Raw genomic sequence first — 16,488 nt, 5'->3', positions numbered from 1 at the left:
CTAATACTTGTATGAATAATGGAAGGCTATTAGCAACAATGCCATATGAATAGCAAAAATATTACAGTGCAGTTCAGGGTTTTTAAATATCCTTCTCCTGAGAAGATGTGTGGTAATCCCACTTCAAGACTGAAATATGTATCTTGGGAACAAGGACATAAAGATCAGCTCTGAAATCCATAACAACATATACTATGGTTTCATTTTTTTAAAATCTGATGTTGTTATGTGCCATCATATCATCCCTAACTTCTTGGTAGATTTTAAAATCACTTAATAATAAATGTTCTATGAACAAATTAAAAATGCTAAAAGAAAACAATACAAAAGAACAAACTGCATAGGAATAAAATAAACAGCTGTAAAATTGAAAAGCCTCTACACTTCTAATACGTATGGAAGAATTCAACTTATTCCACATGATAGATAATAATGTAGGTACCAAGTGAGTAAGAAGCTGCTTGCATAAAGCATTCCATAAACAGGGTACCATAACTGAGATGATGCTGTGTCTTGTAGCCACCTGTGGGGGCACCTAGAGGAAAGCTCAAAAGATGATCAAAGGGTCTAAACAGCTACACGTGGGATGTAAAATCTTGAAAGTTTAAATTATTTCTGAAGTAGGATTGAAGAAGCTTAGTAGCTTTATCTGTTTTGACCATGTTTCTAGATAAATGTTTGCTTACTGTAGTATATGTATCCCTGTGGAGTTAATTTTATTAATATTACTTGAATTCTACATAAGCATTTGTTTTGTACGTATTTTGATCTAGTAGTATTTGGTTTCAGGCTCTTAATATAGATTACCAATTATTAGGTACTCAAAGCTGTTCAGTTTCAGCTTATTTAACAATCACACACTTCAAACTTTTGCTCAGTTTCTGCTAAAGAACCAAAAACAGATATTCAGAGTTTCTGGGAAAAAGTCTGTATACAGGCCTTTATTCTAGACAGTTATTGATGTGAAATTTTGCTGGAATTCATACATTTAGCTGTGCTTTATGATTGTTAGATATTTTATTTTTTATTTTGGGCAAAGTAGTTTAGTATCCATATGCTAAAGCATATATTGAGTACTGAAGACTGGATTGGCCTATATGTCAGGTAGTTCCTAGAATAGCTTTGCTTTTCCCAACTGGTTTAAAAACTTTACCACTTTTGTTATAAATTAAGTATGTTAACACAGGAGTTAATAGAAAGAGATAACAGCTGAAGTCATTTAAATAACTTTGTGTTTAGTAGTTTCGGAAACATAAATAAGGTTCTTCGTTGTGGCCTCTGTGCATCACACATATGGGTGCTGAGCCTGCACAGTGCCTAGGTCGGAAGATTAGAAAGCTAATGGTTATTGGCGGGAAAACTCCGCTCCCCTCCCGCTCAGTGGTATAAATAGGGAGGAGTGTCCGCCATTTTACTCAGTCTTTGCGACCGCCATTCACTGTGCCTCGTGCCTGTTTGTCTCTCGCTTAGATCCTCGTGTTCACTGTTCGTTTCTACAGTTTTTTCATATATCTTCTCGCTATCTTCTTATACTCCAAGTTTTTTCTCTTAACCCATTTTTCTTCAAACCTTTTGTTCCTATAAAAAAACCCCCAAAATATTATCTTACCCGCTGCACTGTCTTCTCTTTTCTATTTTGTGAAGGCGCAGCGAGCGACATTCTGCAAATACATTGAGTGTGGTTCCAAAATGTAGCCCGCGGACCCACATGACCTATGCCTTCTCTGCCTTGGCGGGGGGCATAGAACTGACATATGCGGCCACTGCTTGGTGTTTACCAAGCAAGCTAGGAAAAACAGGGAGAATAGTCTCTGCAAGCTCCTATGCGGAGCTGCGCCCTCTCACTGCTCTGCCTCTACCGCTCGCGTACCCTCAAAGCGCCCTGCTCCAGCTTCTGCCACTCCTCCACAGCGTCCTTTGGACGAAGGTGCCACTTCTATGGAGGCCCAGCAGCTACCTTCTCCTGCAACCAAGAAACGGGAGAAGCATAAGCATACCAGCTCAGATAAGCCCTCTGTGCACAAGAAGCTGAGAAAGGCAGACAAGCCAGCTCGCAAAGGCAAAAAACCTGACCACCCCAAACATCGTGGTTCGGGTTCATCGGGCTGCTGAGTACCGACCACTGCTGCGGTACTGACTCCCTCAGGACCGGCCCTGCAATCCGCGATGCAGGTGACTCTGCCGGGATCCCCCAGGCAATCTGCTCGGCCTGAGAGCGTACCTCCTCAGCAGCCGGAGGAGCCGCTTAGGGAGTCCATTTCTGATGGAGAGATCAGAGACTCCCACCGAGGGAACACTCTCCGACTCCGATGCCCACAGCTGAGCCACCTGCAGATTCACCATCGCCACCCAGACGCCGAAGCCACTCGTCTGAGCGCCGAGATGACGACTGGCCAATGCCTGGCTATGGTGGTTTCCCCGTTTGGGGCGAATACCAACCGTATGCCTTTTACTCACGGGACCATCAGTCACCATTGGTCCCAAAGGAGGCCCCATCCACCTTGAGGCATGTGGAGAGAGGACGACCAACCTCTCCGGAAACCTCCTCTTCTAGCGACCATTATCGCTACCATGAAGACTCGGATGAGTCGGAGGTCGATTCCACGTCTCCTGTGGCCATCACCTCCCAAGGCCCTGGATCCCCTGACAAACTACATGTCACCTTTACGGAGCTCATCTCCCGCCTCATTCGGTCTCTGGAGATCGAGGCCCATCATCGCCCCGGTCCCAGTACCGATCGCTTTTACGACATCGTCAGGGGAGAGCAGTCTGCAGCCATAGCACTCCCACTCATCACGACACTTCACCAGGCTATGGTCCAGCCCTGGGACCAACCGGCTCAACCACAGGCTACATCTCGTTGGTACGAAGCCATGTACCGGGTTTGAGAGGAAGATATCCCATTCCTGCTCCGTCACCCAAAGCCGAACTCGGTGGTGGTTGAGTCCTCCCAGGGCAGGGAGTCGAGGGGTCACACGGCCCCTCATGACAAGGAAGGGAGGAAAATCGATATGCTCGTGCGCCGAGTCTATGTGGCCTCTGGGCTTGGCCTTTGCATATTGAATTATGAAGCAATGTTGGCACGTTACCAGTACTTCATAATGCAAAAGCTGGATAACATCGCCTCCTCCCTTCCGGACCATCAAGCGGACTTAGCCAGGGTCTTTATAAAGGAGGCTATGCAGGTGGCGATACAACAGCTCTCCACTGCCAGGCATCATGTGGACACTGATTCAAGGGCCCTCGTCAATACCATTTCCCTGCGGCGCCACGTGTGGCTACGTAATTGTAATTTCCCTGAGGAAATGAAGAGGAGGATCGAGGAAATGCCGTTTGAGGGCACCGGACTTTTCCACTAGAAGACCAACCATAAGCTGAAGTCGATCCACGAATCGGGAATGACAGCACGCCACATGGAGCTTCCTCAGCAGAAATGTAAGTGGCAATGGCCTTGATCCTCCTACTGCCAGCAATATCAGCCTTGACAGCAGTACCAGCAGAGGCAACAGCGTCGAAGACAGCAGCCACAACAATGCTTCTCCCAGGGCCGTTGACGTTTCGATACCAAGAAGCGCCAATGTTGACGGTCTGGGCAGATCATTCTGTCTCTCCACTCCCCACCTTCCCCTCTCCCTTTTAGGTACATCAAGCCAAAAAAGTTTTGGATGACCACTTTACAAAATATCTTTCCGTTGCTGAGGAGAGAGGATTGGTTCGCCTCACTGGACTTGAAGGATGCTTACTTCCACATTTCCATCCATCCTTCTCACAGGCGCTTTCTATGTTTCACTGTCGGATCCGATATATTCGAATTCACTGTTTTGCCTTTCGGCCTGGCTACTGCCCTCAGAGTCTTTATGAAGTATATGGCTCTGGTGTGCGCATACTTACGGACTCAGGGCATTCAAATATACCCATATTTGGATGATTGGCTCATTGTGTCACAGATTAGACAAGACCTTCTCTCAGCTGTACACGAGACTTGTGCTTTACTTGACGATCTCGGACTTTGCATTAACCGCGAGAAATCATCCCTTATTCCCACGCAGGTCATCGATTTCATCGGAGCAGGCATCAATTCTACTCAGGGGAGAGCTTTTCTTCCTCTGAACCGTCGAAACACTCTCTGCGACCATATTCATTGAATTCGACTACATGGAACGGTACCAGCCATAACCATCCAGAGACTCTTGGAATACATGGCTGCTACAGTTGCCATTGTCCCATACGCCAGACTACGACTACAGCCCTTACAGCTGTTTTTCAACAGATCATTTCATCCGCAATGGGATCCACCCACCAAGCTGATCCAGATCCCGCTGTCGATCCTACGTACTATGACTTGGTGGACTATTCCAGACAACCTGTCTGTTGGCATTCTGTTCCAGCCACCTCAGCCAACAACAACCATGTACACTGATGCTTCACTAGTCAGATGGGGTGCAGTATGTGCAGGACTTCGGGTCCAAGGGACTTGGAACCGACAGGAAACAACGAAGCATATCAACTTCCTCGAACTCTTGCCCTCATGATCCCTTGGGACAGTATGACTTTTTATGCTTTTCCTCTGATCCCACTTCTAACGAAAGTTACATCGAACATAGTCCAAGACAACGCCACAGGGATATTAATAACTCAGTGGTGGCCGAGACAACCTTGGTTTACCACTCTCCTTTGACTGTCCAGAGGAGTGTTTCTTCGGCTCCCGACAATTCCTCAGTAGTTATCACAACAGAACGGAGCAATCTGACACGCAGACCTAACCTCGTTGAAGTTGATGGCCTGGCGCATCAGCTAAATCTTGCTGCTGACTCAATACCGATGACATCTCAACTACTGGAGAATCCATCTCCACGAACTGTACAAACGACCCCTCCGTCAAATTCAACTGGGATTGGTTCAGTACCGACAGCTTTAGATCCAGATATTCAAGCAATTCTCAAATCTGCTTCGAATCTGCTTTGAGACCATCCATCCATTGGTCTTTTGCAGCGAAATGGAAGAGATTCTCATCTTTTGCCGAATGCCATTCATTCGCTCCTGGAATGGCTTCGATTGAGAATATCTTACGATTCTTCTTGGAACTATACCACTCGGGACTTAAACCATCATCTTTTAAAGTTTATGCAGCTGCCATATCACATTATCGTGGCACTGTACAAGGTTCATCAGTCTTCTCTCAACTTCTGGTTCGGTGTTTCATTAGAGGATTACAGAACTTACATGCGCCCTGTTATGCCAACGTGGAGTCTTTCTGTAGTGCTTCAGGCACTCACAAAGCCTCCGAACCTCTGGTGACTGCTGACCTACTTCTCGTCTCTTGGAAATTGGCCTTCCTTATAGCAGTCACATCAGCTCGGAGAGCTAGCGAACTTTGTGCCCTTTGAATAGACCCACTGTATTTGAATTTTCATAAAGAAAAGGTTGTTCCTCGGATGGATTCATTGTTTCTGACTAAGGTGGCTACACCATCCCACACGAGTCAGGAGATTGTTTTACCTGCGTTCTTTCCATCGCCTTCGGATCCGATTGAAAGGTCTCTTCACACTCTCGATGTTCGTTGCTGCTTGGCTTTTTACAGATCTTGTACAGAATCCTTCTGTTGTTCTAATAGTCTCTTCATTAAGTATGCCGAGCATGACAAAGGGTCCCCAGTCACATCTCAGAGACTAAGTGGATTGTCGAAACTATCGTCCTGGCATACCAGCTAGCAAAAATAGACTTACCTGTGTTTCCAAGAGGTCATTCTACGCGAGCTGTAGCGGCTTCGTCTGCCTTTGCCGCAGGGGTTCCACTTCAAGATATCTGCAGAGCTGCAACATGGGCCGCTCCATGCACTTTCGCCAAGCATTATTGGCTGGATGTCCATGCCAGGCAGGACTGTTCCTTTGGCAGAGCAGTTCTCTCATCTATTCTTCGCTGATGACACCTCCCTCCTCCGAGTCTGATAAGTTTGCTAATCACCCATATGTGTGATGCACAGAGGCCATGACGAAGAAAAGCAGGTTGCTTACCTGTAACTGATGTTCTTCGAGTGGCCATATGTGCATTCACAGAACCCACCTGCCGGCCCCGCTCGGTGTTGGTGAGTGGATGACCTTTTTTCATTGGTACCATACTTTAATATTCAGGGTACTGTTGACCTTTGCTGTCATATACTTTAAACCCCAAGGGGGCGAACATTCGGTCTCCAAGACTGAGTAAAATGGTGGACGCTCCACCCTATTTATACCACTGAGGGGGAGGGGAGCGGAGTTTTCCCACCAAAAACCATTAGCTTTCTAATTTTCCGGCCTAGGCACTGTGCAGGCGCAGCACCCATATGTGTAAATGCACAAATGGCCACTCGAAGAACATCAGTTACAGGTAAGCAACCTGCTTTTTTGTACAGAATCATGATTAAGATAAGTTTTGACTTATGGTATTTTTCTTTGGTATTACGTAGTTATATTTAAGTAAAATCTTAAACCTTGCCTTTCTTCCCTTTTTAAACTTACAAATTGCTAAGTTGTTTTTGATTGAGGAATGAAATTCAACTATGGGCCTGTTCATCAGTTTCTATGCCAAGTTTTAGCAGAGAGGAAACTTTTATGGCAGAATCACAAACTTCTGACTGTGTATAATGGAAACATTGACATAGTCTTCACAAGTGTCACTTGGATCTGTAGTTGTAATAATGAAGTCTGTGCTTTCTTTTCCTTAATTACTTATAGATATGGTTTAAATGGATTCTGGATTGCCATAACATGTATGCTAGAGAACATGGATTACTGTTGGCATAATTAAAACGTATATTTATCAGTAGCTTGACTGCTCATTGCTTTGTCTGCCACAAAACCATCACATTTCTCCTGAATATCCTTTTATAAAATTGATGTACTGTTTTAATATTGCTCAAAATTATAATTTGTCTCTTACTGTTTGTTTGTTCAGAAGTACCCCCTCCCCCATTATGGATGGTGGTGCTTAATTGGAGACAAAGTGTACATTGGATTACAGTCTTAAAACACTTAAAATCACTAACAACACTTAATTCTAATCTGTTTTCATAAGCCAAATACTCTGTCACTCTAACATTATTTACATTATTATTTGATGTCATGATAAGTATGTCATTGTTCAGTGTTCATTTTTTCTATTGTGTTAACTCCATTTTCTTGTTGATAAAATAGCACAGCAGTCTGGAGCACATTGCTCATTTTCTCTCTTCACAATGTTTCACTAATTTCTTAAACAGTTTCCTCTGTATTACTGTCAGAAATTCTTTTGAAACTCAAGAATGATGGCTCAATAGGGGTGTGGATCAGATTGTTTATTATAAAAGAACAAATAAAAGAACAAATTCTAGTTTGTAATCTGTTTAATCTCAGTCATGCACACATGTCAAGTTAAATTTATAGGTAGAGTTAGTTCTAGTATTTATTTTAGAAAGTTGTTGAAATATGTATTAAATAATTCTTATATTGCTAAACCTTTATCTTCCTTTGAATTCTTTCAGATTTGTGTGCATAAGATTAAATGGAATTTTGCCAAGTATATAGGTAATCAACTTTAAAATCAGCTATATTTGGGAAGGCACCCAGTGCCTTCAAAGAAGATGATCTGTTTCTTTGTGGTTCACATTTCTTAGGGCAGATCTCAGTTTTCTTTGCAGTTCAAACTAGTATGTTTAAGCACTTATGTTTTCCTTTCTAACAAATTGACCTAGTTCAATGTATTACAAGCAGATCATGGCTTAATTGACCCATGACTTACTGTGACATGTGCTTGATGCAATCCTCATCCATTTTAAATATTGAACTCTAAATGGGCTGATTGGAGGTTGGTGTGTGATATTTGAACCTGGTCAGTATAGGTTAATTGTGAGTTAAATAATCTACAGTTAACCTGTGATTAGTAGTGGGGGTTTTCAATATTCACAAAGGCTGTGAAACATACCCAGCACATACCACAGGAAATTGTTCTAAAAAACCCACAATTTGCCAAACAACTCCATTGCCATCAAATGTGTAATTTTTTAAAAAAATATATGTATTCAAAGAAATATTGTTTTACCAAAGCATTGATATTTTGATGTGATGATTTCTATCCAATAGAATAACTATAGTTTTTTCAGAAATTTTGTGTAAACTTCATCTTAAAGATGAGCTATGTAAATTACTGCATTTACTGGCCATAGTCCAGCTAATCCTAAAGTTGTTAGATACCTCCTTTATGTAAGTGGCAGAGAATTAAAGACATGTTTATTTTTTTCCGTTAGAATTATTTGAACAAAAAAGTTCTGTTTTGTCCGGATCATGCCCATTGTTGTTAGGGTTTCCATATAGACTTGGATCTGAAGTTGAAAGGCATTCTTGAAAGACAACCCTGATTCGGCGAATGGGGCGGCATAAAAATGTTTTAATAAAATAAATAAATAAATAAAAATAAAATATTGTTGATTCATATTCAGCTTGTGATCTACATTAATTCCAAGATCTTTCTCAGTTGCGGTATTTTTGAGCCAAGTATTTAGTAATGATCCATTTGATTTCTTTTTCCTAGGTGCAGAATTTGGCATTTGTCCCTATTGAAATACGTTTTGTTGTTTTCAACTCAGCATTCCAGCCTGTCATGATCATCTTGAATCTTGTTGCTATCTTCCAGGGTATTAACTGTCCTACCCAGTCTTGTGTCATCTGCAATCTGATAATTGTTTCCTGTACTTCCTCTGCCAAGTCATGAATAGAAATGTTGAAGAGTACTGGATCCAGAAATGAACCCTGTGGCACTCACTTGTCACCTCTCCCCAGTTTGAGAAGGTGCCATCGATGAGCACACCTTGAGTCCGATTCTGTAGCCAACTGTGGATCCACCTGATAGTTGTTCCATCTAGCCCACTTTTACCTAGTTTGCTAATCAGGATACAGTGGGGCACTTTGTCAAAACCTTTGCCTAAAGTCAAGATATATTATGTCCACAGCACTCCCACAGTCCACCAGAGAGGCTAATGAATCTCAAAGCAGGGGGGAGGGAGAGGAGAGATCGGATTAGTCTGACAGGATTTGTTCTTGGAAAAATCTGTGTTGGCTTCTAGTAATCATTGCATTGTTTTCATGATGTTTGCAAGCTGCATGCTATATAATCTGTTCCAGAATCTTCCCAGGGTTAGATGTCAGTCCGACTAGCCTGTAGTTCCCAGGTTCTTCCTTTTTTCCCTTCTTGAAGATGGGGACAACATTAGTTCTTCTTCAGTCAACTGACACTTTCTCCATCCTCCATGATTTCTGAAAGATAATAAATAGTGGTTCTAAGAGTTATCCTGCCGGTTCCTTTATTCCTCTAGAATGCAGTTCAAGCCCTGGAGATCTAAACTTGTTTAAACTAATTAGGCGAGCTTTGACCATTTGCCTGTCAATCTTGAGCTGCCAACCTGCTTCTTCAGCTTGTACTTCTCCTTTATTAAGGAGGTCATAGATCCAATTTTGGGAGAAGACTCAGCCAAAGTAGGAATTAAGTACTTGTGCCTATTGTCTCCTGTTACCATTCTTTCATATTTGTTCGCTATCCAGATTGAGTAGCTGAACTGCCATGTCTTTCCTCTGTCTTTTACTATGAACATATCTGAAGAAGGCCTTTTTGCATTCCTTGCTAACCTCAGTTCATTCTCAGTTTTAGCCTTTCTGATACCATCCTTGCAATTCTCTGCTAACTGCCTATACTGTTTCTTAATAGCTTTGCCTCCTTCCACTTTCTATCCTGTCCTCTTAGATTATCTCTAAGCTTTTTGTGAAGCTACGTTTGCTTCTTCTGTTGTCTTGTACCCTTTTTCTTTGATGGAATTGTTTGTAATTGCATCTTTGGAATTTTCTTTTTTTTAAAAAAATCTCATCCATCTTGGACTCCTTTTCTTATAAGAGTCACTTTCCATGGGATTTTACTGATCAACATTTATTAAAATTGGCTTTCCTAAAAATCTAGGGTATGTACTTGGTTACACTTTCTTCCTTTAGAATCAAGAATTCAAGTATGGCGCGGTCACTTTCCCACACATTTCCTGTAACTGTCATTTCATCCACTAGGTCTTTTCTGTTGGTTAGAAGCAAGTTGAGGATAGCTGTTCCTCTAGTTACTTCTACTTGCTGTAAGAGGAAGTTATCAGCAACACAAGGCAGGAATTTCTTGGAGGGGGCCATGTTTGGCAGAATTTCTCTCCCATGAAATATTGGGGAAATTGACATCCTCCATAACTACTATATTATGCTTCCTTGAAATATTAGCAATTTGCTTTCCAAAGTTTCATCCTTCTCTTCTGTTTGACTATGTGGTTGTTAATTGACTTCAACCACCATTTTCTTTTTATTTCTTGTTCCATTTTTTGTTGATCCAAATGGTCTCAATGGGACTACTAAGCACATTCCCCTGTATTTGAGTGCAGAAGTTTGTCTCCCTTCTCTGTTGGATTCAGTTTAAAGCCCTCCTGGTACATTCCTTCATGCTGTGGCTAAATAAAGTCTTTCCATTCCTTGTAAGGTGCATGTTCAAGGTAGTAGAAGCTGTCATCCCAGATCCAAATTTCTCACATTGGCACCACCTGTGTAGCCAGGAATTCACCTGGAATATTTTTCTTTCCTATTTTATTCTGCTTCCAAAGACTGGAAGGACGGGGGAGACAGAGTTCTTGACATTATTCCACAGAGCTTCAAAGTATGATGTGATTTCTTCAAAACTTCACCTGGCAGTGTCATATGTTCTTATGTAAATAAGAAAGAAGGGGGATGTGTCAATGGGCAGTATGTATTGGGCAAAAAATACTTAAATAAATAAGTATTGGGCAAAAAATCTGAACTTCAAGTGAGTATTGATGGTGATTAAGTTTTGGGGGCTGGTATACGGCAGTGTTTTTCAACCACCAGTCCATGGACTGGTACCACTCCCTGGGAGATTTCCTGCCAGTCTGTGGGGGGCCACATCCCACTTGCTGCAGACCTCTTCCTTGTTCATGGGGGGGGGGAGTGCATCGATGTTTCCGGGGGGTGGCCAAGGAGGGAAGAGATGACTCAGTGAGAGCCAGCAGGGAGCCACACTGTGCCAATTTCATCATTTTTATTCTTTCGCTGGCATTTTTTGTTGCTCGGTTTCTCTGGTTGTTTCAGAGAGTCCGTCCGTCCGTCTGTCCGTCTGTCTTTCTTTCTTGTTTGGAAACTAACACAGAGAATACTGTATTATGTGTATAGTGCTTTTTGTTTCTGCCTCAGTGGTCCCCCGGGCATTTTTCCTGTTTTTGATGGTCCCCAGCTGTGGAAAGTTTGAAAAACCACTGGGGTAGATGAACCAGGAAGTTGATTATTTGCTCTGTTTACTATTTAAGCCATTTTTGGTGCTTGTGTTCTTCTCTTTACTTGCAGATTCATACTTTAGTTGAGAGTCTGAAGCTTTCCATTACTGATCAACAACTTCCTATGTTTATTCGTATAATGCAACTTGGAATTTCACTGTACTATGGAGAAATAGGCTCCTTTAAAGATGGAGAAAATGAAGACCAGGTTTGTCACACCAAGGATGTTTTGGGTAATATCTCAGGTAATACAAATTGTTCATGAATAGCCTCCTAAAATAATTGAAGATGTTATGGTTAAATGTAAATAATTCTAAGCTAGTTGTTTTAGTGGTTCTTGGACAATTTCTGGTTCGACATTGGATTATTTAAACACATAATTACAACTTCATAGGTATCTTCTTAGGGTTTATAAGTAATCAGATTTGTCTTATTTCCTAAATTTTCTTTCCTACTTATGCATTAAAAGATAATAATTATCTTTAATCAAATAATTTCAGGTACTCTAGGTTATTATGTAATCTCATATTTTGATCCATTCAGAAGTTTACACAGTAATAGAGCACTCTCAAACAATTCTTTGAGCTTTATCAAGTAGGTAATTGCATGGATCAATACAGGAGGATTTTCTTCCCCCTTAAAAATCCAAATGTTCCTTAGATTATTTTCCTGTACTTGTCACAACTATCATCATCTATTTCATTTCTGTAGTGCCCCACAGGTGAGATCTCTGGGCAGTTTACACAGTCCATAAAAACAAATGGTAAAAATACAATAAAATATCAGAAAAAATATTTAAAAGTTTTAAACAGATAATAAACACAGACAATAACAAGGAATAACAAAAGACTGACTCAGCTCTCTTTCTGAAAGGACAGATATTTGCAAAAGAAATATATAGTTAAGGAAATTAGGGTATTTTGTAAATACTGTAGTACCAACTAAGAGCTTCTCTGCTAGTTTTCTAGAGATTAAAATCTGCCTTCTTCAGATTGGGGTAAGCTCTAACTCCGTATTAGAATACATTGAGTGGTGTATTCTGTTATGACATTGTCATTCTACTTTTGTTTTTGATCATAGATTAATCTCTTATTTGTTCTTTGTAAAGCCCCATAATTAATAACTAAATGTGCATTTATTGCCTACTTCTACTTTATTGTGAACTAGAGCTGTGAATCAGCCCCACTTAATATGGTTTGTTCAGTTAGGGATGTCTAATGGCCCCAATCCTGTTCTGCTCCCTATGAGATGGGTCATAATCTAGTTTTAGCCTATATGATTTGATTTCTTAGGTATTGTTAACTGAAGGATTTCATTAAGTCTGGCAAAGATCTCTAGTTTGAAAAGTAGAACTGTCAGAGAATACAATACTGGGCTTGATTAGGGGTCCCCAGTGTGGTGTCCACAGTCTCCATAGCTTCCCTGCAGGCACTTCTGTTGGAACATATGAAGGGGTCACCAACATGGCACTGTGTGGAACGTTTAATATTACTATGCACTAAATTACTGAAATGCACACATTGATTTGTATGGAATGTATAAAACTTTCTAGTAATTATATATAGGCTTCAACAAAAAGGAATTCACCATCCAGATAAGAATCAATTTGACAGTGGTGTGTATATGCTAGCTGTTCAAATATTGAAGGTGTTGCAAGATCCCCAATATCTATGTGCGTGTGCACGTGTGTGTTTGTTTATTTGTTAGTATTTCTATTAAGGTAAAGGTTTCCCCTTGACATTAAGTCCAGTCATGCCTGACTCTAGGGGGCGGTGCTCATCTCCGTTTCCTAGCCGAGGGAGCCAGCATTTGTCCCCAGACAGTCTCCGTGGTCATGTGGCTGGCATGACTAAACACCGAAGTGCACGGAACGCTGTTAGTTGCCCACCAGAGTGGTACCTTTTTATCTACTTGCATTTGCATGCTTTCGAACTGCAAGGTTGGCAGGAGCTGGGACGGAGCAACGGGAACTCACTCCATTGTGCAGATTCGAACCAGCGACCTTTCGATCTACCAGCCCAGTAGCACAGCGGTTTAAACCACTGCGCCACCTGCAGTCCCTAGTATTTCTAAAAGGAGGTATATAGTATAGTATTTCTATACCTCCTTTTGAAGACCAAATAAAGCTGTTTACATAAAGTCCAACAAGATAGTTGAAACACTTAAAAACTACATTAAAATCCATAACAATTTTAAATTGCAAGTTAAAGGAATGTGTTTGGATTGCCTTCCTGAACGCAGTGAGAGTGGGAACAAATTGTAATTTCAAAGGCAGTATGTTCCAGAGAAACATTTTTATACATATCTTGCAAAGAGGGTCTCTGCAAGTGAGAGTTGTCTTCAAAATGCTGATCTTAAGAATGTTGCAGGTTGCTAGTGAGATAGATAGTGCCTTAGATGGCCAGGTCCTAAGCTTTTTAGATTTAAGGTTAAAACTAAAACTTTGAATTGAACGTAGAAAACACTTTGCAGTCAGTGCAGATCTTTCATTATTGTGGCAATATTATCACAGATCCTTCATTGTAGGACATAATTTAAAGTAAATATTTAAGAAACAGTTTAGCTTAATTACAAAATATACTAACCAACTTTATGGTTCTTCACCATCAATATATGCTGAGGACATCTTTGCTGGACTATTTAACAGCAGATCCACAGGACTAATGACAGCTAGTGCAGAATACTAGATGAGCTACACCAAAGAGTCTTGTGGCTATTTATTTAATCTTTAAGGTGTGACAAAACTCTTTGTTTTTTTAATTTGTTTTGATTTTGCTAACATAGAGGCCCCTCTGAATTATTTTTTCTTTGTTAATTTTGCCATACAGCAAAAATCTTCCATACATATGAGAGGCTCAGTGTAAAGCAGCCGACTTGTATTTAAATAATAGAATGACCTGAGGAAAATCACCACTTTTCACTTACCTCACAATAAAATAGGAAAGCTACTAGCATACTTTATAGGATTATTTAGAAAGAGGTATGAGGCAATGATTCATTGTACCCTAATTCTTCTTTGGAAAAGACCTTTCATATGCTCAGATTAAAAGATAGTGCTGAGTGCCATAACATTAGTTGAAAGGTTTGTTGTATGTGAGAGTAAATTCACTTTTGTTTCTAGTTCTGTGGCTATTGTTGCACTGTAAGTAAAATTATCCCTACTTCTTTATTTTTTAAGGTTCAGAAGATGAAATAGGTAAAGATATGCAATATATTTCTCCAGAATTTTTTGTTCAACAAGATGATGATCAACAGCAAGGATGGGTGTCTTGGGCCTGGTCTTTTGTACCTGCTATTGTGGGTAATGATGATGAAGAGGGAGATTCTGTTGGAACTGATGATGGAGCAGCAATAAATCAGCAGAAATTGCCAATAATTAAGGATCCCATTGTTTCTATAGGATTTTATTGTACAAAAGCTACTATCACTTTCAAAGTGAGTATTTTTAAAATATATGTATATTTTAGCAGTTTTGCTACATGCTGGAATAATGGTGACAGATGCCAGCATATAGACACATATTTTCATAATAGGTGGAGAAAATGCATGCGGGCTTACGTTTGCTTAAAGACTTTTAACAGTATTTGTACAAGTTTATATGGAAGAAAATTGGGATATAAATGTATAAATTATAATTTTAATGTTATAAAATTAAAATTTAGTAAAGTTAGAACTCTTATACTGTATTTGAATGTTATGGGCTCATGTGATGCTCCTATTGGCAGAAGGAGATAGAATGGAGATTTTCCTCAATTTAAAACTGTGATCTTCAAAAGCTGCTACAAAGGATTGAGGGAACCTCTGAAACAGAGTGAAAAGTGGTGCAGTGGGAAAAAGAGTCGCTTGCCATTGGACTTGTTTATCATTGCCTTGAATTTGTTAAAGTTGGCTTCTTAGGGTACATGTATGGCAACCTTTAGTTTTAGTTTTCTTTATTATTGAGAATTCAAGTAAGGAATGATCACTTTCCCCCAGAGTTCCTGTAGCTGTTACTTTGTCCACTATGTCTTCCCTGTAGGTTAGGAACAGGTTGAGTAAAGCTGTACCTCTTGTTCCTACTTCTACTTTCTGCTGGAGGACTATCAGTTATCAGTGGTACATGCTAGGGTTTTCTTAGGGAGGACATGTTTGGCAGAGTTTGACTCAAACCAAGATACCAGGAAAATTGAAGTCCTCCATAATGATGACATCATGCCTCCATAAATACTGACAGCTTGTTTTTTGAAAGTTTCATATTTATCCTCTCCTTGATTGGGTGGATGATAATAAACTCCAAACACTGCTCTTTCTATTCCTTTTCCTGTTTATATTAATCTAGATACACTTGATGGGATTACTTATGTCTTCTTCCTGTATCTCTCCCCAGAGAGACTTATCTTTCTTTGCAGAGATATGCATGCAAAGGAGCCCTTTGCTTTGCAGAAAGGCATGTCTGGATCCAAATGAATATTTTTATTGTCTTAGTAGATAACATGTGACCATACTTTGGTTTACATAATTAAAAATTACAACTTTTAATGACAGTCAACAGAATTACTAGAAGCTCTCTAAATACCTGGACAGGAATTATTGTTAGCTATTTAAGTAATTCAGGTCTGGTTACATTTTCCTTAGCAGAAAAGAAAAAGAGAAAAATAAGGAAGTGTACATCAGCTTCCATATATTTGCTGCCTCCAGATGTTCTGGATCATAGCTTCCATGAGCCCCAGCCAGCATGGAAAATGGTCATGCATGTAGTCCAAAACATCTGGAGGGGAAGATTGAATGTGTGTTATCTCCTCTTAATAGGATAATAATATGCTTCAACATCACAATAGTCCAAGTCTATGCCCCAACCACTGGTGCTGAAGAGGCTGAAGTTGACTGGTTCTATGAAGGCCTACAACACCTTCTAGAATTAACTCCTAAAAATGATGTCCTTATCATCGTGGGAGATTGGAATGTTAAAGTAGGAAGCCAAAAGATAACCAGAATAACAGGCAAGTTTGGCCTTGGAGTACAAAATGAAGCAGGGCACAGGCTGGTAGAATTTTATCAGGAGAATACGATGGTCACAGCAAACACTCTTTTCCAACAACCCAAGAGACGACTCTACACATGGACAGCACCAGACGGTCAACACAGAAATCAGATTGACTATGTGCTCTGCAGCCAAAGATGGAGAAGCTCTA

At 40.5% G+C, this 16,488-nt stretch overlaps 1 protein-coding gene across 1 annotated transcript in view; it reads left to right on the top strand.

Moving 5' to 3' along the window:
- LOC123020343 (vacuolar protein sorting-associated protein 13B-like) overlaps window positions 1-16,488 on the top strand; it is a 56,961-nt gene that overhangs the window by 36,550 nt on the left and 3,923 nt on the right. Inside the window, exons 7-8 of the mRNA XM_044423918.1 lie at window positions 11,388-11,562; window positions 14,496-14,752. Coding sequence (XP_044279853.1) covers window positions 11,388-11,562; window positions 14,496-14,752 — 432 coding nt within the window. The remainder of the gene's footprint in view (window positions 1-11,387; window positions 11,563-14,495; window positions 14,753-16,488) is intronic.

Source organism: Varanus komodoensis, unplaced genomic scaffold, assembly GCF_004798865.1.
Source record: "Varanus komodoensis strain SLA01 unplaced genomic scaffold, ASM479886v1 scaffold14_1, whole genome shotgun sequence".
Taxonomy (NCBI): domain Eukaryota; kingdom Metazoa; phylum Chordata; class Lepidosauria; order Squamata; family Varanidae; genus Varanus; species Varanus komodoensis.
The sequence above is the reverse complement of the archived record's forward strand: the minus strand, read 5'-3'. Positions and strand labels throughout refer to the sequence as shown.